This window comes from Piliocolobus tephrosceles, chromosome 1, assembly GCF_002776525.5.
Source record: "Piliocolobus tephrosceles isolate RC106 chromosome 1, ASM277652v3, whole genome shotgun sequence".
NCBI classification, from domain to species: Eukaryota; Metazoa; Chordata; class Mammalia; order Primates; family Cercopithecidae; genus Piliocolobus; species Piliocolobus tephrosceles.
In genome coordinates, this window is record NC_045434.1 from 178,300,304 (window position 1) to 178,327,651 (window position 27,348).

General features: G+C 55.6%; 3 protein-coding genes across 13 annotated transcripts in view; 1 reads left to right on the forward strand and 2 right to left on the reverse strand.

Annotated features, from left to right (window-relative positions):
- Window positions 1-16,755, forward strand: part of SLC6A9 (solute carrier family 6 member 9) — a 36,072-nt gene extending 19,317 nt beyond the window's left edge. Inside the window, exons 3-14 of one of the 4 annotated variants that reach the window (XM_023221386.1) lie at window positions 1,631-1,787; window positions 2,403-2,534; window positions 3,879-4,149; window positions 10,303-10,435; window positions 10,636-10,770; window positions 10,862-10,965; window positions 11,649-11,886; window positions 11,977-12,111; window positions 12,220-12,319; window positions 12,408-12,508; window positions 15,246-15,389; window positions 15,505-16,755. In XM_023221386.1, coding sequence (XP_023077154.1) covers window positions 1,631-1,787; window positions 2,403-2,534; window positions 3,879-4,149; window positions 10,303-10,435; window positions 10,636-10,770; window positions 10,862-10,965; window positions 11,649-11,886; window positions 11,977-12,111; window positions 12,220-12,319; window positions 12,408-12,508; window positions 15,246-15,389; window positions 15,505-15,699 — 1,845 coding nt within the window. In that variant the 3' untranslated portion in view covers window positions 15,700-16,755. Of the gene's footprint in view, window positions 1-1,630; window positions 1,788-2,402; window positions 2,535-3,878; window positions 4,150-10,302; window positions 10,436-10,635; window positions 10,771-10,861; window positions 10,966-11,648; window positions 11,887-11,976; window positions 12,112-12,219; window positions 12,320-12,407; window positions 12,509-15,218; window positions 15,390-15,504 lie in introns of all 4 variants that reach the window. The other 3 variants (XM_023221385.1, XM_023221387.2, XM_023221390.2) reach the window with 3 other exon arrangements.
- CCDC24 (coiled-coil domain containing 24) lies at window positions 16,715-21,537 on the reverse strand. Of its 8 annotated transcripts, none has more exons than XM_023221392.2 (8): window positions 21,187-21,537; window positions 20,544-20,719; window positions 20,294-20,410; window positions 18,961-19,035; window positions 18,098-18,152; window positions 17,571-17,640; window positions 17,385-17,463; window positions 16,715-17,300 (listed from the first exon to the last, which is right to left on the reverse strand). In XM_023221392.2, exons 1-8 carry the CDS (start codon window positions 21,469-21,471, stop codon window positions 17,063-17,065), a joined length of 1,095 nt encoding a protein of 364 aa, XP_023077160.1. In that variant the 5' UTR covers window positions 21,472-21,537; the 3' UTR covers window positions 16,715-17,062. The 8 variants fall into 8 exon arrangements, with proteins under 8 accessions (XP_023077160.1, XP_023077159.1, XP_023077161.1 ...); XM_023221391.2 differs by having other exon boundaries at window positions 18,961-19,038; XM_023221393.2 differs by having other exon boundaries at window positions 16,715-17,304; window positions 18,961-19,038.
- Window positions 21,538-21,737: 200 nt separating this feature from the next.
- Window positions 21,738-27,348, reverse strand: part of B4GALT2 (beta-1,4-galactosyltransferase 2) — a 10,177-nt gene continuing 4,566 nt past the window's right edge. The window contains exon 6 of the mRNA XM_023221398.1: window positions 21,738-22,609. Within this exon, the coding sequence (XP_023077166.1) occupies window positions 22,459-22,609 (151 nt within the window). The 3' untranslated portion in view covers window positions 21,738-22,458. The remainder of the gene's footprint in view (window positions 22,610-27,348) is intronic.

A 27,348-nucleotide genomic window follows, 5' to 3' on the forward strand; every position in this document is an offset into this window, starting at 1 on the left:
AAGGCTTGTTCAGCCACCCATTTGTTCTGGGTGCTCCCCAAAGGAAACCCATGGTCCCTGGCACTGCGCCCCTGCCCTCTGTGGAGTGTGTGAGGGTCACATCTCGCCAGGGTCGTTGCTGGATTGGGTGCACAGGGTGGCTGCCCACAAAGGTGTCTGTGCTGCAGTGCCCACCCATCAGGTCTTGGTGCCTCCTTTGCCCGCATTCCCACCTGGCCTATCCAAGGCACTTGGGGCCCAGGGAGACCATTCGTCCCGTCTGTGTTTGTTCATAAGCATCAGGGTGTGATAGCATTTCACCTGCACCAGGCTGCCTTGCTTATTGGCCAGAGTGACTGCTGTCCTTGAATATGTCTCTTTCAAGTGGAGGGTCAGTGTGACATCATTGGCATCTCTCTGAGGCTACGGGGCTCCATCTCTGATGCCGGGTCTGTCTGTTTCTCTCAGGGGAACAGCCCACCTCTGGGAGGCTGTCTCTGGCACTAAGGTCTCTCTGTGTTTCTATTGGTGACACTGAGCCCATGTCTCCCTAGTGAGACCCCCTGGGGCCCTCGGGCTCTGGTTAATTTCCTGCTCACTGTGGGAGGGAGGTGGAAGGAGCATGGCACTTACTAAGGGACTCCTTTAACCAAGGGACTTGCAGAGCCAGTTCCAGCTTTTGGGCCTGGGGTTTCACAAGGGGCTGTCCTCAGTGAGGCCCAGGCCACCAGCCCAGTCCTGCAGGCCCCACATTCTTCCCTGGGGCAAATCCCCGCATCTGCCTCTCCTGACGTTCGGCCCCCTCCCCTGCAGGTGACGCTTCTCCCTGTTCAGAGATCCTTCTCCCTGCCGCGCTTTTCCAGAGCCACTCCTTCCATTTCCCTAGCAGAGTCTGTCCTCAAAGTCTGGCATGAGGCCTACAACTCTGGTCTCCTTCCCCAACTCGTGGCCCAGCACTCCCTAGCCATGGCCCAGGTCAGCTCCCCAGGGCTCCTCCCCAGTCATGGGCAGTGTAGCTAGCTCCCCAGACCCTCCCACCTGGAGTCCCAGAATGCCCTCCCCAGGTCTGGCCGGCTCAGCTGCTCCCCCATTTCCTCCCAGCCCTGCCCACTCTGTGCCCCCAGGAAGAAGCCTTCAGCTGGGGAAGGGGTCTAGCCTCCCCTCCTCCGCTGTCGCCTGCCCAGGGGCAGCGTGCTCAGCCTGGTGATGTGGTAGGCGACGGGTGGGGGGGCTGTCTGGACACAGGCCCCTTTGTGCCCAGCCTGACTTGGCTGCTTGGTATGAGGCTCAGCTGCTCCCAGGTCCTTACCCAGAGGTGCAAGGGGAGGTTTTGGAGGGGCTTAGGGGCTCCTGGCCCTAGCTCCCTCTTCAGTGTCCCGCCTCCCAGACGCTGGCAGTAGCTCCTCAGGTGGGCTGTGCACCTGGCACTGTGTGCTGTGGGGCTGGTGAGGGAAGCTCTGCTTGGCGCCCTCTGGCAGCCGCTACTCTCTGCTTCCCTCCTTGCCAGGCCTGCCTGAAGCTCCTGCCAGCAGCGGGGAAGCCCGGGGAGGGGTGTTGGAGGGTCCATGGTTTCCCTGCTGGGGGAGGCCCAGAGGGTCAGGCATGGAACACAAATGCCTTGCTGATGGTAGCTTCTCTCCTGTCCCCACAGAATGGTGCTGTGCCCAGCGAGGCCACCAAGAGGGACCAGAACCTCAAACGGGGCAACTGGGGCAACCAGATCGAGTTTGTACTGACGAGCGTGGGCTATGCCGTGGGCCTGGGCAATGTCTGGCGCTTCCCATACCTCTGCTATCGCAACGGGGGAGGTACCCAGCGGGCACAGGGCAGGGACCACCCACTTGGGTAGAGCCCACCCACTAGGGCCTGGGCCAGCCTCTCCCTGGCACAGACCCACTCCAGATAAAGGCTGGCCTCCGGCCTTGGCCTCCTTTGTCCCCATCCCTGGCTTAGGCACCCTTTGCCTAAGGCAGGCCACCCCAGACCCTGGCAGTCTGTTGTTCAAGCCTGGCCCTGCTAGTTGGCCCCCTTTGAGGTGAGGAGAGGCAAGAAAGGACCTAACCCCCACTCAAGGCTCCCTGTTCTATTCCCTGGGGTTCAGCAGCCCCCCAAATGGTTCAGGATATTTGAGGATCTCAGCAACTTATGCTTGTGAAATCGCTTGGTTAAACCATCAAATCCCACCCAAGCATGGAGGCTCTGGGGCCTGGATTCCACTCTGAGCAGACTTCCTGAGAGCCTCTGTCAAGTTCAAGGACAGGCTGGGGGTGGTGTGCCTCAGCCCAGGCTCCTGCTCAAGCCTGGCACACTCCTCCCTGGGTCCTACCCAATCACGAAGGTTTTGCTGTTGGGTTCTGAGCAGGAAGCCCAGGGTGAGATCCCTCCAAGCCCACTCCTGAGCCAGACCTCTCCCTGCCTACCAGGCGCCTTCATGTTCCCCTACTTCATCATGCTCATCTTCTGCGGGATCCCTCTCTTCTTCATGGAGCTCTCCTTCGGCCAGTTTGCGAGCCAGGGGTGCCTGGGGGTCTGGAGGATCAGCCCCATGTTCAAAGGTGAGGCCTGGGCGGGGCTCTCGCTCACACACACACAAACACACAACGGCCTCTGATGGCCGCGCCAACTCGCCCATCTGTACAAACACGGCTGACCTCTGCAGAGCCCTGATGCTGACCCCAAGCCCCACATCAATGGCCTAAGCCATGGTATGCATGCTGGGACCCATGTTTACTTGGCCGCCACCCTCCCCTCCTACCACGTGTACACACAAAACTCCTTCGGCCCCCTGGCCAACTTACCCCTACCAAGACCTCGACCTGGCCTTCCTATGGCCCTCCATCTCAGCCTGCCCCTTGGGACCTTAGAGATTATTAACCTTGGGCCGGGCACAGTGGCTCACGCCTGTAATCCCAGCACTTTGGGAGGCCGAGGTGGGCGGATCACCTGAGGTCAGGAGTTTGAGACCAGCCTGACCAACATGGAGAAACCCCATCTTGGCCTGGCGTGATATCTCATGCCTATAATCCCAGCACTTTGGGAGGCCGAGGCGGGCGGATCACAAGGTCAGGAGATCGAGACCATACTGGCTAACATGGCGAAACCCTGTCTCTACTAAAAATACAAAAACAAAATTAGCCCTGCCTGGTGGCGGGCACCTGCAGTCCCAGCTACTCAGGAGGCTGAGGCGGGAGAATGGCGCGAACCCAGGAGGCGGAGCTTGCAGTGAGCCGAGATCGTGCCTCTGCACTCCAGCCCGGGTGACAGAGGAAGACTTCATCTCAAAAAAAAAAAAAAAAAAAAGGAAAGAAACCCCATCTCTACTAAAAATATGAAATTAGCCGGTTGTGGTGGCGCATGACTGTAATCCCAGCTACTCGGGAGGCTGAGGCAGGAGAATCGCTTGATCCCAGCTACCCGGGAGGCGGAAGTTGCAGTGAGCCGAGATCGCGCCATTGCACTCCAGCCTGGGCAAGAAAAGCAAAAACTCTGTCTCAAAAAAAAAAAAAACACCGGGTGCGGTGGCTCATGCCTGTAATCCCAGCACTTTGGGAGGCCGAGGCAGGCGGATCACAAGGTGGGAGATCGAGACCATCCTGGCTAACGCAGTGAAACCCCGTCTCTACTAAAAATACAAAAAAATTAACCCGGCATGGTGGTGGGCGCCTGTAGTCCCAGCTACTTGGGAGGCCGAGGTAGGAGAATGGCATGAACCCGGGAAGTGGAGCTTGCAGTGAGCCAAGATTGCACCACTGCACTCCAGTCTGGGTGACAGAGCGTGGGCAACAGAGCAAGACTCCATCCCAAAAAAAAAGAAAAGAAAAGAAAAAAAGAAATTATTAACCTCGCCTCCTCCTGCTGGATGCGTGAGGCTCCTCCCCCTTGCCCCTCCCCTCCTGCAGGCGTGGGCTATGGTATGATGGTGGTGTCCACCTACATCGGTATCTACTACAACGTGGTCATCTGCATTGCCTTCTACTACTTCTTCTCGTCCATGACGCACGTGCTGCCCTGGGCCTACTGCAATAACCCCTGGAACACGCGTGACTGTGCTGGTGTGCTGGACGCCTCCAACCTCACCAATGGCTCTCGGCCAGCCACCTTGCCCAGCAACCTCTCCCACCTGCTCAACCACAGCCTCCAGAGGACCAGCCCCAGCGAGGAGTACTGGAGGTGAGGCACCCGTGGGACCTGGGGTGGCAACCCTGTCCCCACTGGGCAGCCATCTGAAGACAAAGTCGGGTGCCTGCTGCAGGTTCAGCTCCCTGTTGGGCTGGGAGAGGGTAGAGGTGAGTGAAGAGGTTTAGGAGAAGAGCCTGATGTACAGAAAGCAATGGAAAATGGAGGCTGGGCGCGGTGGCTCATGCCTGTAATCCCAGCAATTTGGGAGGCTGAGATGGGCAGATCACGAGGTCAGGAGACTAAGACCATCCTGGCTAACATGATGAAACCCTGTCTCTACTAAAAATACAAACAAAGAAAAAAAATGAGCCGGGCATGGTGGCAGGTGCGGGAGAATGGCGTGAACCCGGGAGGTAGAGCTTGCAGTGAACTGAGATCGCTCCACTGCACTTCAGCCTGGGCAACAGAGTAAGATTCCATCTCAAAAAAAAAAAAAAAAAGAAGGAAAGCAATGGAAGATGGAATGTTGAGTTGCAGGATCTTTACAGAGCAGCCGTGAGGAAGGCCGTCAGAAATCCAGCAAACCAGCCTTCAGAGGAGACTCGGGAAAGGAGGGGCAGATCCTGGGGAGAATAAGAGTGTGGGTAAAGGCCCTGTCCCCGATGAGCAGAGGCTGGCCCCAAGGCTGGAGGGAGCCTGCTCTGATGAGAGTAACAGGTGTGAGGAGAATGCATGGGCTTCAGGTAGCCTAGGAAGTGGTACTGCTTTCATAAAGAACTTGCCAGGATTAGGCTTAGACTTGATGATGCAGAACAAAAGACGCCATGAGGCCGGGCGCGGTGGCTCAAGCCTGTAATCCCAGCACTTTGGGAGGTCGAGCGGGCGGATCACGAGGTCAGGAGTTCGAGACCATCCTGGCTAACACGGTGAAACCCCGTCTCTACTAAAAAATACAAAAAATTAGCCGGGCGAGGTGGCGGGCGCCTGTAGTCCCAGCTACTCGGGAGGCTGAGGCAGGAGAATGGCGTGAACCCGGGAGGCAGAGCTTGCAGTGAGCTGAGATCTGGCCACTGCACTCCAGCCTGGGCGACAGAGCAAGACTCCATCTCAAAAAAAAAAAAAAGACGCCATGGAAGGTCTCTGAGCCGGGGGTGCTGTGATCAAGACATCATGGCACATTTTGTTCAGAGGCGACAAAGAGACCAGAGTCTCAGGCCATCCTGCTGTGCCCTCCACCCACCAGTTGGAAATTCCCTGTGTCTTGCTGGGGAACCCCTGGGCATAGGGCTTTGGGGGCATGCTGGCAGGCCTCCACCATTCATTCCACAACATTCACGCCTCTGCTCTGCCAGGCCCTGTGTCCCCATGGTGGGTATGAACAGCCCAGAGACCCTGTCCTGAGGAGCTCACAGGGTAGTGGGGAGACAGATCGCTAATCACAGTAGGGCAGGTGCCTCGGTCCAGGTGTATGCAGGGGTGTCATGGGGACACAAAGGGGTAGTGCTTGGTGCTAAGGGGATGGGGCAAGACCAGGCAGTCAGGGCTTCCCAGAGAAGGGAGAGAGGAAAATAGAGAGATTGGGAGCCCCATGAGCAGGTGAGCAGAGGGCAGGAGGCAAACGAGCTGGGGTTGGGAGCAGGTGGGACGCTGAGTGATAAGACAGAAGAGGCCAGCAGGCATCATATAACACAGGGCCTCCCATGCCAGGCTAAGGGTTTGAGGCTTTCTCCACATGTAATGGAAAGCCGTGACTGAAATGCACGAGGGTCCGAGGATACCGCAAGTCACCACAGGTCCTCTAAGCCCAGGCCCGAGTGCTCTGACCCTGAAGGACCCAGTTTCCCTGTGCCAACCTCTGTGCTGGGCTGTAGACACTCAAAGACAGGTAAGACGGGGCCACTATTCTCAAGGACCCAGAGCACAGCGAACACAGCTGCTGTCCTTCAGAGAGGCATGGGCAGACTCAGGCACTGTCACCAGACAGGTCATTTCTCTTTTATTTTTTAAATTTTAACATCCTAACATTTATTTGCTTTTTTAAAAACACACCTGGAACTGAATGGACAGATTTTTTTTTTTTTTTTTTTTGAGACGGAGTCTTGCTCTGTCGCCCGGGCTGGAGTGCAGTGGCCAGATCTCAGCTCACTGCAAGCTCCACCTCCCGGGTTCACGCCATTCTCCTGCCTCCGCCTCCGGAGTAGCTGGGACTACAGGCGCCCGCCACCTCACCCGGCTAGTTTTTTGTATTTTTAGTAGAGACGGGGTTTCACCGTGTTAGCCAGGATGGTCTCGATCTCCTGACCTCGTGATCAGCCCGTCTCAGCCTCCCAAATTGCTGGGATTACAGGCTGGAGCCACCGCGCCCGGCTTTTTTTTTTTTTTTTTTTTTTTGAGACAGAGTCTCACTGTATTGGCCAGGCTGGAGTGCAGTGGCGCGATCTCAGCTCATTGCAACCTCCGCCTCCCAGGTTTAAGCGATTCTCCTGCCTCAGCCTCCCTGGTAGCTGGGATTACAAGCACCTGCCACCATGCCTGGCTTGTTTTTGTATTTTTAGTAGAGACAGGGTTTCCACATGTTGGCCGGGCTAGTCTCGAAATCCTGACCTCAGGTGATCCACCCGCCCTGGCCTCCCAAAGTGCTGGGGTTGCAGGCATGAGCCACCATGCCCAGCTGATTTATCGAGCACCTACTAGGTACCGGGTACTGTTCTCAGAGGGGAGGGAGGGCAGGGAGGAAGACGCTGTCCTCGCAGAGCTGCTGTCTGACGGGAGAACAAGCAGATACTGCCGAGTGAGGCATTTTACTACATTTGAGGCATGATGTGGACTGGGCAACTTGATCTAGTCTGGGGTGATGAACCTTCCTGGAAGCTCCCAGAAACACAAAGCCTTGTGCACCCCCACCCCCAGAGGCTCCAGTGGTGGTTGTCCCAGGGACCGACTCAGAGATTCCCAGCCCTGGGCCCACCCAGGACAAAGCTCTAGAGATTTTATCCAGTAAAATCAGAGGGGAAGAGCCTTCAAAGAAATCTGGCTGGTGGAGCCGCTGCACTCTACTCCCCAGCGCGGGCTGGAGCCAGGCCTGCCTAACTGGCCACTGTCCCATCCATGCAGGACACCTTCTCGGCAGCACGGCTCCCTGCTGCCCTCTCCTGGAGAGTCAGGGAAATGGTCCTGAAGAGAGCAACCCAGGCTGGCTTCAGCAACGGAGGAAAGGAAGCACCCTTATTGTTGAGCACCTACTACGTGCCAGGCATATTATCTAAATAGATATTAGTATCCATATTTTCAGATTCAGAGACTGCCGTTTAGAGGTTAAGGAGCTAGGCAGCAGTTGCTGTCAGAATCTGCGTGCGTTGCGCCCCTCTGGTGCTGCTGTTGCTGGGTGTGCTGCTGTTGCTGGGTGTGCCGCGGTGACTTAGGTGGGGGCGGTTGTGCAGGTGTTTAGTCCACACTTTCCAACAACCCTTTGGACAGCTGCGCCATCTCACTGGAGTGCCACAAAAACCCTGTTAGGTAGCTTGTGTAGGGATTTTTAAAATCACCATTTTACAAATGAGGGAAGCGAATCAAAAGTCAGATGAAGAGACTCTAAAGTGAGAGAAGCTCAAAGGGTAGATTTCTGAGCCCAAGTCTGCCTCTCACCCACTCAACCTTGTCACTCAGAGTCCTCCCCTCCCTCGCCACCCTCTTCACAATCTTGCCTTCCAGTCCCCTGTGCTGGTCTGATACTTGCTACTGGGCCCTAAACCCATGACCAGGCCTTCTCACCTCTGCCGTCCCTGTGGGGTCCAGATCCTGTCCCCCAGGGTCTTCATGGCAGCTCTGGAGTCACACAGACCCCTCTCAAATCCTGGCTGTGCCACTTATTAGCTGTGGCCTTGGGAGGTCGTTCACAGTCATTTGTCCATGAAATTGGGTGGTCGTGATACCTACCTGGTTTTAAAGACAAAATGAGATAATGCAACCTAAATCACTAAGACTGCTGATAGAAGCTCAGGCAGCACAACCATAGCCCCTGTGGGACCTGTTCCTGAGGGTCCTGTTCTCAAGGCGCTTACCACCTGGCTGAGAAAATAAGATATATCACGTGGAGACGTTTTTAAAGCAATGCAGAATAATTCTGGAGATGTCATGTGTCAAGAGGCCACTTGTAAATATGTTGGGTTCTAAATGTCCTTAGGCTGTTTGATCTCAAAAGCGTGTGCTCCAAAACCAAAACCAAACAAAAAACAGAATATGGTGCCATAAAAATAAAGCTAGAATTCATCATTTGGTTTCCAGGCTAGCCTTTTAAACTCTTCAGTCCCTAACATTGTAATGCTGTATACTTGCAGTCAAAAATAATATAGGCCAGGTGTGGTGGCTCACGCCTGTAATCCCAGCACTTTGGAAGGCCGAGGCAGGAGGATCACTTGAGCCCAGGAGTTCGAGACCAGCCTAGACAATATGGTGATACCACAACTCTACAAAAAATACAAAAATTAGCTGGGCGTGGTGGTGCACACATGTAGTCCCATCTACTCGGGAGGCTGAGGTGGGAGGATCAATTGAGCCTGGGAGTTCGAGGCTGCAGTGAGCCATGATTGTGCCATTGCACCCCAGCCTGGGCTATAGAGCAAGACCCTGTCTCAATAATAATAATATAAAACACGACCTGTTTAGCATTTATGGTTAGACAAAGTATTAAAAAATCCTTCAGGCCGGGCGCAGTGGCTCACGCCTGTAATCCCAGCACTTTGGGAGGTCAAGGTGAGCGGGTCACCTGAGGTCAGGAGTTTGAGACCAGCCTGACCAACATGGTGAAACCCTGTTTCTACTAAAAATACAAAACTTAGCTAGGCATGGTGGCAGGCACCTGTAATCCCAGCCACTCGGGAGGCTGAGGCAGGAGAATCGCTTGAACCTGGGAGGCGGAGGTTGCAGTGAGCCCTGATTGCACGAATGCACTCCAGCCTGGGTGACAGAGCGAGACTGTGTCTAAAAAAAAAAAGAAAAAAAAGAAAAAAGAAAAACCTTCAAACAAGAAATGGTTTCTTTACTTTGAATGCTGGTGCTGGAGGTAGAGCAGTTGTTCCCCGCCCTCTTCCCTGAGGGCTGGGGAGATGCCCCTGCAGGCCTATATGCCTAGCACCTAGCACAGGGCTGAGCACATAAATGTCTGGTTGATCAAAAGATCACAGCTGGTATGGCATAGGGTGCCAGATGGAGCCACCCAGAGGGGAGAAATTTGGGTTCAATCTTTTTTTGAGATGGACTCTTACTCTGTCGCCCAGGCTAAAGTGCAGTGGCACAATCTCAGCTCACTACAACCTCCACCTCCCGGGTTCAAGAGGTTCTCCTGCCTCAGCCTCCCAAGTAGCTGGGATTACAGGCGCCCACCATCATGCCTGGTTAATTTTTGTATTTTTGTAGAGACGGGGTTTCACTATGTTGGCCAGGCTGGTCTTGAACTCCTGACCTCAGGTGATCTACCCACCACGGCCTCCCAAAGTGCTGGGAATACAGGTGTGAGCCACCACACCTGGCCAGGGTGCAATCTTTACTAAGCATTCCACTGCCCACTGCCGCCCTCAGTTTATCAGAGATAGAGCTAATTGGTGCACGTAAAATGCTCACTGGTGGCTTCCTGGAGGACCCACCTGACCTCAGGTGATCTGCCCGCCTCGACCTCCACAGAGCGCAGGGATTACAGGCACGAGCCACCACACCTGGCCAGGGTCCAGTCTTTACTGAGCATTCCACTGCCTCCCTCAGTTTATCAGAGATAGAGCTGATGGGTGCAGGTGAGATGCTCACTGGTGGCTTCCTGGAGGAGGCGACACCTGACAGGATGAGGAAAAGGCATTCCTGAAGGGAGAAACATGCAAACAAGGACCTGGGCTGAGCCCAACCGGAGACAAGAAGATCTCCTCGTGCAGAGACTGGGAAGACCACCCAAGCCTGGGGTGTGGCCTCCAGGAGCCCTTGAAGGGCCTGGGAAAGGCTGCAGAGCAGTGGACTGTGTCGGGCTCCCCAGGGGCTGCAGCAGGTGGAGGGGGCTGGGCCGGCCAGGGCTGGGCCCCTGAAGTAGCTCCCATGTCACACAAAGTGGCTGCCGGGACCTCATGACAAAGGAGGGTATGGCCCGGGTGGGCCCTGAGTCTTGGGAATTTGTTGCTGGGCAGCAGGGGCTGGCCATCCGTAACAGTCTCCTCTTCCCAGGCTGTACGTGCTGAAGCTGTCAGACGACATCGGGAACTTTGGGGAGGTGCGGCTGCCCCTCCTTGGCTGCCTCAGTGTCTCCTGGGTGGTCGTCTTCCTCTGCCTCATCCGAGGGGTCAAGTCTTCAGGGAAAGTAAGTACCTCTCCCCCAGCAGGGTCTGTGCCCACCCAGAAAGATCCTGGGTTATGTGTGTGTTGCAGGGAGGGGATGCTGAAGGGACTGCAGAGCAGGAGAGGGACTGGGGGCTGGTGGTGATCAGGGAGCCAGGGTGGTGGTGCCCAGGGGAGGGGAGAGGAGAGCCCGGAAGACTCCATGGAGCCCTCTTGTGCCAGGTGGTGTACTTCACAGCCACGTTCCCCTACGTGGTGCTGACCATTCTGTTTGTCCGCGGAGTGACCCTGGAGGGAGCCTTCACCGGCATCATGTACTACCTAACCCCGCAGTGGGACAAGATCCTGGAGGCCAAGGTGGGAAGTGAGGGAAACCGGAAACCAGAAGCGGGCTGGGGAAGGGCCGGGCTCTGCCCACAGTTCCTCACCCGCCGGCCCCTCCCTGCAGGTGTGGGGTGATGCCGCCTCCCAGATCTTCTACTCACTGGGCTGTGCGTGGGGAGGCCTCATCACCATGGCTTCCTACAACAAGTTCCACAATAACTGTTACCGGTGAGTGCTCCCTGCTGCGCTGAGGCTGCCCCCTCCTTGCCCTCTCTGCAGCCTGATCCCAGCTCCAGTGCAGCCGTGGGCCCACCAGGCCTCCTCTCCTCTCATGATCTTGAGGTTCTGGGAATACTGGTTCTGGGAAAAGTTGTTGGAGAACGGGGAGAGAGGCTTAGGCAGGAGAGAGAAGAGAGATGGGGACAGTGATGTCCCAGGGGTCTGTGAGGACTCAGGCAGCTCAGGCTCACTTAAAAATGCCCAGAACAGACCAGAAAAGGAATTGGGGGCCAGGCTCAGTGATTCATGCCGTAATCCCAGCACTTTGAGAGGCCAAGGCGGGGGGATCACTTGAGCCCAGGAATTCAAGACAAGCCTGGGCAACATAGTGAGACCCCATCTTTCTTTATAAAACATAAAAGAAAATTAGCTGGGCATGGTGGCACACACCTGTAGTCCCAGCTACTGAGGAGGCTGAGGTGGGAGGATTGCTTGAGACCAAGGGGTCAAGGCTACAGTGAGCTGTGATAGCACCATTGCACTCCAGCCTGGGCAACAGAGTGAGACCCTGTCTCCCACCCCCCAAAAAATAGTTGGGGGCGCCCTTGTTCCTAGAACTTTCCCTGTCTCCATGTCTCCTCTTGGCCCAAACTGGGGAGAGGGAAGCTGAACTCTGTTTTCCTCCCCATCAGGGACAGCGTCATCATCAGCATCACCAACTGTGCCACCAGCGTCTATGCGGGCTTCGTCATCTTCTCCATCCTCGGCTTCATGGCCAGTCACCTGGGGGTGGATGTGTCCCGCGTGGCAGACCACGGCCCCGGCCTGGCCTTCGTGGCTTACCCCGAGGCCCTCACACTACTTCCCATCTCCCCGCTGTGGTCTCTGCTCTTCTTCTTCATGCTCATCCTGCTGGGGCTGGGCACTCAGGTATGAGGTGCAGGACGTGGACCGGAGGCTTGGGGGAGGGAGGGGACAGGAACAAGGCGCAGGTCCCCATCTGACAGCCACATCCTGCAGTTCTGCCTCCTGGAGACGCTGGTCACAGCCATTGTGGATGAGGTGGGGAATGAGTGGATCCTGCAGAAAAAGACCTATGTGACCTTGGGTGTGGCTGTGGCTGGCTTCCTGCTGGGCATCCCCCTCACCAGCCAGGTAAGAGCTGAGTAAGGGAAGGGCTGGCTCAGAGTTGCCAGGATGTTCAGGGAAGGGTCGGGGAGCCCGGGCTGCAGGCACCTCCCACAGCCCCCCACTGTTCCCCAGGCAGGCATCTACTGGCTGCTGCTGATGGACAACTATGCGGCCAGCTTCTCTTTGGTGGTCATCTCCTGCATCATGTGTGTGGCCATCATGTACATCTATGGTGAGCACTCGAGCCTCCGGCCTCCCGTCACCCGGCCCCTGGCCCGCCCACTCTGTGTTGTGGGCCTGCTGACCCCTCCTCTCTCCAGGGCACCAGAACTACTTCCAGGACATCCAGATGATGCTGGGATTCCCACCGCCCCTCTTCTTTCAGATCTGCTGGCGCTTCGTCTCTCCTGCCATCATCTTCGTGAGTTCCCTGGCCGGCCCCTCCCTTCCCTTTCTGCCCCTTGGCCATGTGTCCATCTCTCGGGACCCAGTGGAGGGAGAGCGGGAGCTCCCGCACCTGGCCGGAGCTCCATACCCATGACTCTGGCCTTCGGGAAGCTAAGGGAGGTTGGAGAGAGTCAGAGAGGCGTGTGGCGACTCAGAGCTGCCCGGGCCCTGGCCTCAGGTTAGGAGGGGAGTGCCACAGCCTGTATTTGACTGCAGACATTGCTCAGGCATTCCTGCCTGGCACCCCGGGGGACTCAGGAGTCAATACGGATAGCGTGTCAGCCTCTGCCTGCGGGCCTCATCTCCCATCCCTCTAGGGAGAGTGTTCCAGGGCCTTGGCTATGTGGTGGGAACCAGTGTTCCAGCAGCAGCCCAAGGCCGGTAGACCAGGCTGTGAAATCAGATGTCAGCTCTACATGGGGACAATCTGCAAGCCTTCCAGGCAGTGAGGTGGGCTGGCTTGGGTGGGGGGTGTTCCAGGTTTTATGAATATTCAACAGCTGAGAAATTCCCATCAGGGAGCTGAATTGGTGGAAGGAATCCACCACGCAAGGAAGCAGGCACTTTCCACACACCGTTCCCATGTAACCCGTGGTAGAGCTCTCCAAGGTGTCATTGTTATCCCCACTTTACAGATGAGGAAACTGAAGCACAGGGATAAGTAATTGGCCCATGGTCACACAGCTAATAAGAGGCAGAGCCACAATTCAAATCAGGTAGTCCAATTCCAAGCCTGGGCCAGCGCCACACTAGAAGCACCTCTGCAGGAGGGAGGAATGGTCCAGGGGCTAAAACCGTATGACTTGGCTCCTTCCTGTTTGGGGTGGGATTCGGGGAAGGCAGGTATTGACAGTGTAATGGTCACTCCGCAGAGGACAGGCAGGGCCATCTCTGAGTGACAGTGAGAGGGCTGGCCCAGTGGCCCGGGCAGTGTTCGGAGCCACACTCTTGTCATGTTTAATGCCTCAGTGGCACAGGGGGCTAAGCGCCGGACTTCCCCTGTGGCTCATGTTTCTGAATAAAGGCCCGTGGAGGGCTGAGGTCTCTACCTCATAGGGTGTGGGATGTCCCCGAGCCTGGCACAGGCTCTCCCTCTGGCCACTGGCCCAGCTTTGAAACAGGAGGAGTGGAAGTGTTGGTGGTGGGAGGCACGGGAGGGCAGGCACCACCACCCCAGAGTGCCATGCCTTCTGGGGCAGTGGCCCAAGGGGAGCTCAGCCTGTATTCAGACTAGATTGATGTCCTGGGGAGAGACCAGGGGGCACCTGCCAAGGGCAGTGGGGAGGAAGGAGACAAGCACAAAAAGGATCTGTAGGGGCAGCCTTGGCTGGGATCTGGTGTTTCCACAAGATTGAGGCACAGCGGGTGGGGCCCTTCCTGTGCCCAGGAAGCCAGGCTGGAGTTACCTTTAGGGGAGCCTAGAGTCCTCTCCTTGGGGTAACGCTAGCCTGGCTTTCTGGGCTGTTGTGTTTTCTCTGGGGGCTTTCTTTTTTCATGTTTCTGAAAAGCTCTTTTTGACAAACTCCACCCTTCTGTCAGCGCAAATGAGGGATTTGTCCACACGTAGGCCAGGATCTGTTCCATTTAGGAAACCTGTTATAAGCTCCCATCGTGTGCAGCATCCTGGAGGGTCCTCCAGTTTGGATGCGGGTCTTGCATTCTAGAATATGGCCCTGTGCTTCAGGATGGGGCTGGAACCTCAGGAGGAGGGTGCTGGGACACCCTCCCACCCAGGCCCTCTGGGTGACCCGCCAGCCACTGCCTGTGTTTCTGCCTCCTTTCACTCCTTTTGTTGCTGCAGCCACAAGTCTTATTTCCAGTCTCACTCATCTCTTTCCAAGGAGGCTCCCTAGAGCACCGCAGCCCGACACTCACCATTTCAGCCCGTGGAGCTTCCCCAGGCTGAACGTCCCTGTCTCCACGGCCGTAGACAGGCAGGGCTTTGCCCTACCCTCTTTCCATCCTCCTCTGCCTCTCTGTACAAATCAGTTCAAATCAACACAAGAGGCTGTGGCAGGCACTGCACTGGGCACTGCACCCCCAGAGTTGATGCAATCCCAGGAGCTCCCAGGTCTATGGGAACATTAAACCAAGCCACTCTAAGGGAAGCAGGTGGAAAACGCTGAGGGGAGGCCCTGCAGGAGGAAATGGGGGAAATCTGGGATGGCTTCTTGAAGGAGAGGGCACTGGCATAGGGTTTGACAGAGGAAGATGCAGAGGATGATTCCCCAGAATAAATGAAGAGAGGATGGGAAACACTGGGTGTGACTGAAACACTGAGGGCGGGGTAGTGTGGCAGGCAAGACAATTTGAGGTCGCACTGCCAGGTGACAGCCTAAAGGTCCAGGATGTGGCCTTACTTCAGTTGGCCAGGGGAAGCCATAGCGAGTCTTTGAGCAGAACTGATTGACTTCCAAAGGCAGCAGCAGCTCGACTGTGCTCGGCCAGTTCAGGACCGCGGCAAAGACAGACTTCCCTCCACAGAGCCTTCCTGCCCACAGTGCCCCGGTCCCCTGGCCCTGCCTGCTTCTTCCACGGCACAGATGTTGACAGCTGTCCCTGTTCTGCCCCAAATGCCCCTTTCTAGTTTGGGGAGCCAGAGAGGAAAGGGTGCTGGTAGAGGGATGGCCTGGGTCTGGGCTCTGGGCCGGCCTCATGCCCCCTCCCACACCTGCCCCGTGCAGTTTATTCTAGTTTTCACTGTGATCCAGTACCAGCCGATCACCTACAACCACTACCAGTACCCAGGCTGGGCCGTGGCCATTGGCTTCCTCATGGCTCTGTCCTCCGTCCTCTGCATCCCCCTCTACGCCATGTTCCAGCTTTGCCGCACAGACGGGGACACCCTCCTCCAGGTGAGGGCGGGGGAAGGCTGGGTAGCCAGGCGAAATGGGAGGGGCTGGCTGGAAGGGGCTCAAGGGCTCCCCCCTGACGTGCCCTGCCCCTGTGCCCCATGCCTACCTCATGCAGCGTTTGAAAAATGCCACAAAGCCAAGCAGAGACTGGGGCCCTGCCCTCCTGGAGAACCGGACTGGGCGCTACACCCCCACCATAATCCCCTCTCCTGACGACGGCTTCGAGGTCCAGCCACTGCACCCGGACAAGGCCCAGATCCCCACTGTGGGCAGTAATGGCTCCAGCCGCCTCCAGGCCTCCCGGATATGAGCACAGCTGCCAGGGGAGTGGCCCCACCCCTACCCCGTGCTCCCAACACAGAGACTGGTGAGGCAGAGGCCAGGTGTCTCCACCTGCCCCCTGCCACGCCCTGGCCAGGACAGCTGCTGTCATCTTGGTCACTACTGCTAGTGCAGTCATTCGTGCTCGTGCCCCCAGTGTTTACACGTCCTTTGGATGCCAAGATGGCAGCTGTGGGGAGGAGTGGGAGTGGAGGGTTGCTGGGAGGTCCAAAGCACTTTGGAGGGGTCTCGGGCCAGGTCCCCAGCGGTCTGGGCGGCTTTACGTGGCCTCTGATACCCTTATACCCTGCCCTGAGCTGAGGTTCTGGGTGGGCCTCCAGCCCCATGGCTAGTGCTCCTGCCCTCAGAGCAGACCCCAGCCTCTGCCAGGCACATTTGGCTCTTCCTCCCTAGGGGCAGGATGAGGGGCTGGGGGCTGTGCAGTGTTACTTGTCAGGCTGTGCTGCCCAGCCCCGTTTATCTGTGTAATTATTTTTGTAAACGTTGTATTCTCTGTGGTTGCCACCTCCGCACCCCCAGCCTCGGGTCCAGTCTGTCTTCCAGGCCTGCTTGCACCTCACTGGGCTGCTCCAGGGTCTCTGCCCCTCATTCCAGCCCTGGCTGCCAGGCCCAGCCAGCAGAGGACCGTGACCCAGCAGCCTGCCCAAAGCATTTGTTTCTGGGGGATGGGATGGGGGCTGCTCCACAGGAGGTTTGAGGCCAGCGCCCCGGGGAAGGGGACCCTGCACGACACCCCCTTGCCCTTCCTCCATCAGGCTAAAGGCCCAGTCTTCCCAAATGTGCTGCCCTTGTTCATGTGCCAAATGGCCCCAGCCCACATGCCCCTCCCCTCTCCGGAGTGGGAGCCCCTTCTGAAGTGTCTGAATCCCTGAAGTGTCCATTTGTCCGTCCTCTGTGCAGTGGCAGCCCCGGCCAAGCCACCTCTAATCCTCTGTAGCAATAACGGTGCGCCGCCCATCCCTGCCCATTGTGCACCACTAAGATTTTAAAGTCCATAGATTTTAATGAAATTTCTATTCCTGTCTGAGTGGCTGCTGTGCTTTGTCTGGGTCCCCCAGGGGACAAGAGTCAGGCTGGAATGGGACCTCTGTCTGCCAGGCCTTTGTGGAGGCCTGGGAGGAGAAAGGCCAAAGGCTTTGATGATTGGGACCGATGCCCGGCCACTCAGCTCCAGACACCAGGGATCTGGCAAGGGGGTGGGGCAAGGGCCAGACGGACCAACAGCCTTGGGGTCCTGGCGAGAGCTCGTCCAAGACCAGATCTGAAGCTGGCTAGGCCAAGGCAGCTGAAGCAGCAGTGGCAGATGGGTGCGTCCTGGCAGAAGCCAGAGCCTACTCGGTGACCAGCCCTTCAGGCTGGGGCCTGGGGTGCTGCACTGGACATGGGCTTGGAAGCTGACCCTTCCCTGGGGCTGTACTGAAGCTGCCGACCCCAGCGGTGGGTAGCGGCCTGGCCTCGAGGTCGAAGGCAGGGCTCCAGAGGAGGTGCAGGCAGGCAGCACTGGAGAGGTGCAACCCCACAGAGAGGAAGCAGGGGTCTGAGGCCCTGCCTGGAGGACCCCAAGGGCCACTGCCTGGACAGGAAGGAGTAAGTGTGGGGGGTGGTGGTCTGATCCTTCAGTCCACCCTGCCCTGTGTCTACTGTTGTGGTTACCTGTGGTTGGGAGAGACACAAGAAGGCCCCACAGATGCCTGCAGCTCCTGCTCCATGGCCTTCTTCTGTTCCTTTAGCTCTGAAGGAGAGATTCGGCTGAGCCAGTGCCCAGCTCTTCTAGGGTGTGTACAAGTGTAGGGTGGGAGCAGGAGGCTGGGTGTTCTGGGCCCTGATCTGTGTCCTCACCTGCCAGGGTGGGCTCCAGGGCTGCCTCCGAGGGGTGGCAAGGCCTCATATACTCCTCTTCCAGGCAGCGCTGCAGGGAGAGGCAGGGAGAGCTGCGTCAGTGCCCAGACTTAAGGTAGGGGTGGGGCAAGGCAGGATACAGAGGCCAAGATCCCTAGGGCATGCCCATGTAGCCCCTTCAGCCCATCCACCATGAGGGCAGCCATGTCCCCCAGGGAATACCAGCCTTGCAGAAGAGCTGAGTTTGGCAAGATAGTGGTGGGGCCTGTACCCAGACTCAGGTAAAGTAAGGAGGCAAAAGACCTAAAACGGTTGGCCCTGGCCTTAAGGGCTCAGTTAGAATCCTGGGCCTCTAGGATTTTGCAGGTGCACACAAGCATGTATCCCTGAGAAACGGATGCAGGACTCACACAGCCTGTACACGCACCTATGCATGCACGCAGGTACATGGGCCTCACCCAGGTGAGAAGCATGAAAGTCTACCCTCAGCAGTGAGGCTCGCGGGAGAGCCCAGGGCCTCGGCTCACCTGCAGGATGGGGATCTCCCTCTCCAAGGTGTGACACTCCTCCTCCAGAAGGCCCCTGGGACATGAGGGAGCAGCAGCGAGAACCCGAGACATAGGACCAGGGCTCAGCTGAGTCCACCACACGGCCCCAACCTCCAGCCTCAGCAGGACCCCCACCCCACCTGTCCTTCCTCAGCCCACACTGCCCTCTGCTTCTTGGTGGGCTGCCCCAGCATAGACTTCTGGCCCCCACAAGGCTCTTTCTGGGCAGGAAGTGTCTTCCCCTCACCTACCTCACCCTGGCAGGCATCCTTCTCTCTCCCGCACTTCTGCACTGTGATTCTAATTGCCTCCATCTTCCTTCACATCACAGCCCTTCCTCTGCTTAAAAACCTCTGTGGCTACCCCCAGTGTCAAGATATTTATATTTATTTTTAAAACAGGGTCTTGCTCTGCCACCCATCATGACTCACTGTAGCCTTGCCTTCCAGGGCTCAATCAACCCCCTCTCACCTCAGCCTCCCACGTAGCTGGTACAGGCGTGCACCACCATGCCCAGCTAATTTTTGTGTGTTTTGGTAGAGATGGGGTTTTGCCATGTTGCCCAAGCTGGTTTCGAACTCCTGGGCCCAAATGATCCTCTTGCCTCAGCCTCCCAAATGGCTGAGATTATAGGCAGGCTTGGCCATGGCATCTGTACTTGGCTGCTTCCTGGAAGCAACCTCACTAGTTCTACAGCAGCCAGCTCTTTCCACCTCTCAGCCTGACACACATGGGTCCCCACCAAGTATGTTACCTTCCTCCTGTCTCACAATCCCAGCACGTCAAGATCCATCCCTGTCTCCACCCCTGCCTACACACATGCAGGTGCCCCTGGGCCTCACCTCAGGTGTCTGGCCACCTGGTCAATGTTGGACACGTTCAGTTGGTCCTTGATGATGCTGAGATCTCTGTGACCGCTGCTGGCAATGAAGTCACTATCACTCTCCCCATGTTGCTCACCCCAGGCCTTCAGAACCCAAACATCACTTCTCTTAGACACTGTCTTTCTTTTCTCACAAAGGCAATATAATATAGTGCAGAGTGAGAGTTTGGGAGCCTAGTTTTGCAAATGAGCTCTGCTACCTTTCATTGTGTGTGACTTCAGACAAAGCACTATCTCTTCTGAGCTTTAGTTTCTTTTCTTTTTGTTTTTTTTTTGAGACAAGATTGTGCTCTGTTGCTCAGGCTGGAGTGAGGCAGCACCATCTTGGCTCACTGCAGCCTTGACCTCCCAGGCTCAAGTGCTCTTCCCACATCAGCCTCCTGAGTAGCTGGGACTATAGGTGTGCACCACCACACCTGTTCAATTTTTTGCACAAACAGGGTCTTACTATGTTACCCAGGCTTCTTCTTCTTCTTCTTCTTCTTCTTCTTTTTTTTTTTAGAGACAGGGTCTGTCACCCAGGTTGGAGTGCACAGGTGCAATCATAGCTCACTGAAGCCCCGAATTCCTGAGCTTAAGCAATTATCCCACCTCAGCCTCCCAAGTAGCTGGGAATCCAGGCATGTGCCACCGCGCCTAATTTTTTTTTTCACTTTTTGTAAAGATGGGGTCTCCCTGTGTTGCCCAGGCTAATCTCAAACTCCTGGCCTCAAGCCATCCTCCTGCCTCAGCCTCTCAAAGTGCTGGGATTACAGGCATGAGCCACTATGCCTGGCCTTTAATTTCCTCTTGTGCAAAGTGCAGACTTTGCCCACCTCAGGCTGTGTGAGGATTAGAATAAGAAGTTGCTGCCATCCACTTATGAATATTTTATCTCATTCAGTCCCAGCTGTAAATACCATTTGTAGCCATCCTCTTCAGCTCTCCCTGCCTCCCTAACCCAGCCCTCACTCCTGTTCTCTAGGCCAGAGGAGCAATCGCCTGCTGGACATGGCCTCCTTTCTTCCCTTTTCCTACAAAGCTCTTCTCTCTTTCATCTCCCTGAAAACTGCTCCTCATACTACAACACGCAGATCAAACCACTTTCTCCAGGAAGCTTTGCCTGTCCCCAGGCTAGGCAGGTGTTTCCTCTGGGTTTTGGTAGCCCTCATGTGCTGATCTCTATCACAAGTGGCGGTGGAAGTGGCCAGCCCGTGACTGGAACCTCCTGCATGGAGCCAGGTGCAACCCACCAGTTGGCTAGGGCCCTCTGCCAAGCAGGGACAGATCCCTCTCTCCTACCATCACCTTACCTGGGCCCACCACCTCTCATCTGGAATATCTCCTGTTCTGGCAAATCACACCTGGGCTCCTCCAAGGCAAAGTGCAGGACCCTGGGGCTATATTGGACCCAAGCTTGGGCCTGGTCCCTGCAGAAGGTGCACAGGAAGGAAGATGAGGCTCCTTTCTGGAAACCACAGAAAAGGCAACCCTGGCTCTTTGTTAGGGGCGGGGCTAGCCCACCTGGTATCTGGGGAAAGGACCCAGGCCTGAGGCTCCCACCTGCCCTCACAGATGGCTTTGTGTCGGAGACCCTGGAGCAACTGCCGGAGTTCCTGGCGCAAGAGGTCCTTTAGGAGAGGCGGTGGTGCCAGAAGAGAAGAGGGGTCAGAGATGGGGCTGGAGCTGGGGGCTTGAGAGGATCGAGCCTCTTGGAGCAGTGCCCGTAACATCGCCACCTGCAAGGAGAGCTGGCATACCTTGCGACTGGGGAGGGGAGTGACCGGAATGGTGGGGGCTGGGGGAGTGAGGGAAAGGACGGAGTCAAAGGGGAGAGGGCCAGAACAGTGAGACCCAACAGGATCTCGGGAGTTCCCCAGCAGGGCCTGAGACCCGCAGGAAGTGGGAAATCACATCCAGGGGCGTGGCCCACCTTCCCTCTCCCCACCTCCGCCCGCAGCTCCAGGCTCAGGTCCACCGCCGCCTCCCCCAGAATCCTCTTCACTTCGGGTCGCTCCCGGAGCGGAATGTGCTCCTCCACCAGCTCCCACAGCGAGGGGGAGTGACGAGGCATGACCCACCCGCGCCGCCGTCCCCAGCTCAGACCTCCAGGCCGCAGGTCAGAGTGCGGGAGGTACCGCGGGCCCGCCGGCAACGCTTACCAAGCCCCGCCGCTCTATGAGGCCCGCCCTCTCCCAAGCCCCACCCATGCTCTGCCGCCGGTCCCCTCAGCTGGGATTGCCCCGTCCAGAATCGCCATTCCTTGGCGCGCTCTTCTGCCAGGCTTTTGGCCAACTCGTATGCCGCGGGCCCAGAAGCCAGGCAGTGGGAACCAGCCCCTTAGCCCCACCTCTTCCGCGTGGCCATCACCCGGGAAACCACGCCGCGACTCTAGGCCCCGCCCCCTCCCGTGTGTGGTCCGGCGGGCGGCGCAAGCCGGCTGGGAGTTCAGACTTACCTCAGTGCTCCACCGAGCCCTGACCCTAAGCATTTTGGGCTCGGCCCTGGGCACCTTTAGGCCTCAGGGAACGTGTTAAGACCTGAGAAATCTGGGTCACCGGGTTTATTATTTCGTCGCCTCCACTGGCCCGGAAGCAGTGCAAGGACAAACTTCCCCTTAAGGCCGGTGGAAGCCTAGGCCAGGATGGCCCGGGTCAGGTTTACTTGTTGGGCCAGGTACCCCAAGTGCCCTTCCACCACAACACACTCAAGGTAACCATGTTCAGGGACCAGACCCCCACCCCCAGACAAGGGAGCTGCTTCATTCACGTTTTTTACTAAAGCACCCACACAAGTTTCTGTGCAATGTACAAACACGAGCCGGCCCTGGGGCTCCTGCCTCCTCTCTCAGACAGGGAGGCGGGAACCAGACTTACTGATCCAAGCCCCACCTGCCTCCCATGCAAAGGCCAACCCCAAGATCCCAGGCAGCGACACCGCATCCCCTCTGGTCCCCTCCTGGGGCAGCTCCTCAGCAGGGGGCGCACCAAAGCTTGCCCCCTACAATGTTGAATGAAAAAGGTTTCCCCTCCCCTGGGAGCAAGGGGGTTCCCAAGAGCTGAGAATTCCCCCTGGAAGAGACACTGCCCCCTAGACACACCTCCCACCCTTCCAGGCCCTAGGGGACTCAAGGGGGGAAACTGAGGCACAGAGAGGTGGAGTGACCTAGCCCAGGCCACTCCGCGAGGCAGTGCAGGGGCTGGCCCGACCCTGACAGTGACTGGGGCTGGGCTAGGGGGAGAGGGTCAGGAAGGAGGGTTGACTCCAAAGAGGGCCACACTTGAAGAGCCTGCCCAGGCAGGAGGCCCCCAAAGTGGGTTCTGAAACTTCCAGGTATAGCTAGGGGGCCTATTGAAGACCCTCGGAAAACAAAGCCCACAGTCTGTCCTGGAGGTCCTCCACAGAGCAGCTGCCAGCCAGGCTGTGGTCAGTCCTCTGGCAGGCAATCCTCGGCACCGAGAGCCTCTGTCCATTAGTGTCAGCCCCGAGGGGGCCACGACGGGGGCCGCCCAATGTCCACTGTGATATTGGTGAAGAGTGGTTGCCGAGACACCTCCAAGACCTGGTACCGCACTGACCCAATGCCGTCCCGCTTCATGGTCAGCTTCGTGTTTTGAATCTTGGTAAACCTAGATAGGATGGAAATGGTCTGTATCAGGGCTAACAACTGTAAACTACAAATAAAATCCTACATCCGCCAGTCAACTAAATGGACCCCCTTTTGGCCAAGGGGACCCCAGAGAAACCTTAAAAACAGGGTTTCCAGCCATGATGGGAAGGGACGTCAAACATGCCTTGTTATGCCCACTCCCTTTTGCAGTTTAGATACAACAAATGACCAGGATTAACATCAAAGCAGAGATCACAAGACTGAGAGAATGCATTCTTTGTGTCAATAAGATACATAATTATAAATAGGATCTAAGGCCATGCCAGGCAAAGGTTAAGTCATGCACCTCTGCACTTAAAGAACAGACTATGCTCTAACTGCTGCAAGGATTTTCTTTTTCTGTAGCAGCTAAACAAGTACTGGACTTGAGATAACCAATATTAAAACAATTTGCATAATGTGGTAATATATTAAAGCTAAAAATAATAGAAAAATATTTGCAGCTCACCCACTGCCAGATGCTGACCCCTACGCCCCTGTTCCACAAGCCATAACTATAGCTTTGGTGGGACAAGAGACTGATTTCAGTAACTTTCTCCTGATAAGACCATCGGCTGTGAACTGGTTCTAGCCAGTTTACAGAGGCTGCACACTTGAGTACTTTTGTCTTTTTGACGTATAGGGCCTAACTGCAATACATTTAAATATTAAGTCTCCACCCCAAAGTGAACATGGATGGTATATAACATGCATGTTTGTTCAATATGCATATGTCAGGATCCCCTCCATGAATATTCATAGCTCCTCCAATAACCTATTGACCAATCCATTCAACTAAAATTCCTATCTCACTCCTCCCTCCCTCGAAGTGCCTGTTAAGGCTTTGGCTGGAGGCTCTGCTTCCTAGCCAATCGGATGGCCAGCCTGCAGGTTGTAACCCTTTATAAAGGAGAAATAAAGTCTCTTTTTCAAATCTGATATAGTGATTTTTTTTTTTTTTTTTTTTTTTTTTTTTTTTTTTTTGAGACAGAGTGCAATAGCGCCATCTCAGCTCACTGCAACCTCCGCCTCCCAGGTTCAAGCAATTCTCCTGCCTCAGCCTTCCGAGTAGCTGGGATTACAGATGCCTGCCACTGCACCCAGCTAATTTTTGTATTTTCAGTAGAGATGGGGTTTCACCATGTTGGTCAGGCTGGTCTCAAACTCCTAACCTCAGATGATCTGCCACCTTGACCTCCCAAAGTGCTGGGATTATAGGTGTGAGCCACCTCATCCAGCTGATCTAGTGATTTTTAAGTTACCACCACCAAACCCAATATGGGATCTCTGTGGCCTAAGCTTAAGCCATCCTGGCTCCTTCCAGGGTTGACTTGGCAGGAGCCCTTCTGCTCTTGCATTGGCCCTCAAAACAGAGATCTCACCTGCTTCAGTCAGAAAACAGAAGTCTGACACCCTCACAAATCTTTCAGCTCAGTTTTTTTTTTTTTTTAAGACAGAGTCTTGCTCTGTTGCCCATGTTGGAGTGCAGTGGCGCAATCTCAGCTCACTGCAACCTCTGCCTCTTGGGTTCAAACGATTCTCCTGCCTCAGCCTCCTGAGTAGCTGAGACTACAGGTGCACACCACCATGTCCGGCTTTTTGTTTTGTTTTGGTTTTTTGAGATGGAGTCTTGCTCTGTTGCCCAGGATAGGAGTGCAGTGGTGCGATCTCAGCTCACTGCAACCTCTGCCTCCTGGGTTCAAGAGGTTGCCTCTCAACCTCCTGCCTCAGTCTCCAGAGTAGGTGGGATTACAGTTGCTCGCCACCATGCCCAGCTAATTTTTTTGGTATTTTTAGTAAAGATGGGGTTCACCATTTTGGCCAGGCTGGTCTCAAACTACTGACCTCAGGTGATCTGCCCACATTGGCCTCCCAAAGTGCAGGGATTACAGGCATGAGCCACCGTGCCCAGTCTTTTTTTTTTTTTTTTTGTATTTTTAGTAGAGACAAGGTTTCACTATGTTGGCCAGGCTGATCTCGAACTCCTGACCTCAAGTGATCTGCCTGCCTTGGCCTCCCAAAGTGCTGGGATTACAGGCATAAGCCACAGTATGAGGTCAGCTCGGACCTTTCTATGCCTGAGACCAGGCACCCCACAGGCATCTCAAGCGCAATCAGATGCATCATTTTTACTCCCCACGCCTGTGCCATTTTCTCTGTTCCTCGTTCTTTAGTGACTCTTTCGCTAGCTATTGAGCACCACTACGTGCCAGGCTGTGCTCTAAGCACCAAGGCTACCGCCATAGCCATGACAGGTGGGGTCCTTCCTCTCAGGGCAAGTTGGCTTCTCTAGGGGAGGCAGGTAACAGAGAAAACATCGGAGTGCTAAGAGAGACAAGAGGGCATATGTGACATTGAGCTGAGGGCACGAACAGAGCACTCCAGGCAGAGGTCAGAGCACATGCTGACCCTAAATTGGGAAGATTTTTGCACAGCTGAGTGGCTAAACCTGAATGGGACACCTGGAAAAGCAGAATATTAGCCTGGAGGTTCGATTATACCGTGCAAGGGCAGGGCTCTAAGTCAGAGTGAGCAGTTCATATTTTCATTCTCACAGAATGAAATGTGTAAAGGCTCTAAGAAATGTTTAACCCAGTTTGGGGGGCAAGCCATAAACAGGGAAACCAGTTAGAGGCCACTGCAGTAGTCCAGGCAGGATCCCAGAGGTTGAACTAGGGTAGAGGCAGTAAAGGGGGAAAGCAAATGGACTCAAATGTTTTAGGGGTGGCAGTGATACAACTTGCTGATGGATTTGGATATGTAGGGCGAGGAAAAGAATAATCCAGAACTCCTGGATTTTAGGCAACAGCAACTACGTAGAGAGAGTTCACAGAGTTTGTGAACTCTGAATTTGGTATCAGGCTGGCTGGGAGAAGGGCCTACAGGGTTTGTGAAATGTAAACAAGAGCTTCCTGACGCTGCTCTGTGACTTGTGCTAAACTTTCTGGGGGTGGGAGACTCAGAGTCGTCATACCCAATCCGTGAATCCAACATTCACAGAGTTCTTCAAGCCAGAAACTTCTTGCTATCTTGCCGCCTCTATAACCAAGCCAGACGTGTAATTGATGGTAGCACCCAGGCAGGCTACTCCTAAAACAGGACCAAGGCTCCTGGCGTATACTGTGGAGCTCCACTCCTCCCCCGGATGCCCTGAAGCCTGTCTTCTCTTGGTCTCTTACCCGTTTCCTGCTAACCAGTTTTCATCAGAACTGCTTTTTCATCAGCTCCCTGCACTCCCCAGTGCCTCATGCTTCTCCGAGGCACCAACCCCACACCAGGGCTACAAACCACCTCCCCCGCTCCTACCCCCTGCGTTCAGAGTAGAAAAACCCTCCTGCTCAAGCTGGAGACACAGCATCTCCATCCCCAGACCCTGTCCCACCATGTTCCCTTGGACTCCTTAGATTCCTTCAGGCCAGGCTGACTATCTCTCCTGCTCCACCCAGCGGCTATGCCAGGCTTTCGCCTTCCTAAAGCTCAAACAGTGTGCCTTCCAAACACAAACCCCACCCCGCTTCTCCCTGCTTCAGGTTCTTCCATGACTCCCCAGTCCTCTGGGACAAAAGTTAAACTCCCATCTGGTATTCAAGACCCCTGACACTTACATGGTGAAAGGGCAACAGAAGAAAAACCCCTAACATCCAGACCTGACTTTCCCTCCACCCCACTGTCACTATCAGCCTTCAGAGATCTTAAAATCAAATAGCTTCAGACTCTCGGCATGTATCATACACGTTCACATTCCAGACTCTTCCGGATATGATTTCCCCTTATCCAGGCTGGTTTCCTCTATTAGCCTGGGGAATGTAACACTGTGCCCAAGGCAGGCGTGAGGCAAATCTTTGTTAAATGAGTAACTATTTCAAACTCCAGTTTACCATCGCCTCCTCCAGGAAGCCTTCCATCACCAATCCCTCTTCTGCCAAGAGAACACCTTGCCTTGATCACCTTGTGCTATAACTGCCCGTTTCTATAACTATTTCCCTGCCTAGAATGAACTTTGTAAGGAAAAGCACAGATTGGGTATGACTACTCTGGGTCTTCCATCCCCAGAAAGTTTAGCACAAGTCACAGAGCAGCCTCAAGAAGCCCAGGAAGCCCTTGTTTACATTTCACACACCCTTTAGGCCCTTCTCCCAGCCAGCCTGATACCAAATGTGGCTACTTCCTAAGAGATACACCCACCTCCTTCAATTTCAGAGGGGTGGGCGTTGTGTTTCCACACCCCCTTCCCATCCTGCTCAGCTCCCCTTTGTCGGGTCCACAGGAGCTGTGCCCAGCACCCACTGGCTCTTGTCCTATCTGTCCCAGCAGGGGTCCCACAGGTGCACAAGTGAGGTCTGCGAGGGCACCAACAGGAATGCAATCTACTCAATTACTATTTCGGCCCTGACATTAAATTCTAGTCACCTCTAGGAATCAGGCCAGGGGTAAGTGATATTGGGCTGAGGCTGGGCTGGGGGTTGGGGGACAACGATCAGGGGTACCAGCAGTCACCTCTAGGACTCAAGGGCCTTGGATCACCTCAGGGAATCAGTGGCACTGGGAGTCACCTCTTTGGAGTCAAGGATGCTTGGAGATCCCCCACTGGGGGGTCAGGCATTGGGCAACTTGGGGTTAAGAGCTGGGGATATTGGGAAGTTGCCTCTGGGGAGTAAGGGGTGAGGGTGCTGGGGTCACCTCTGGGGAGTAAGGGTGAGGGTGCTGGGGTCACCTCTG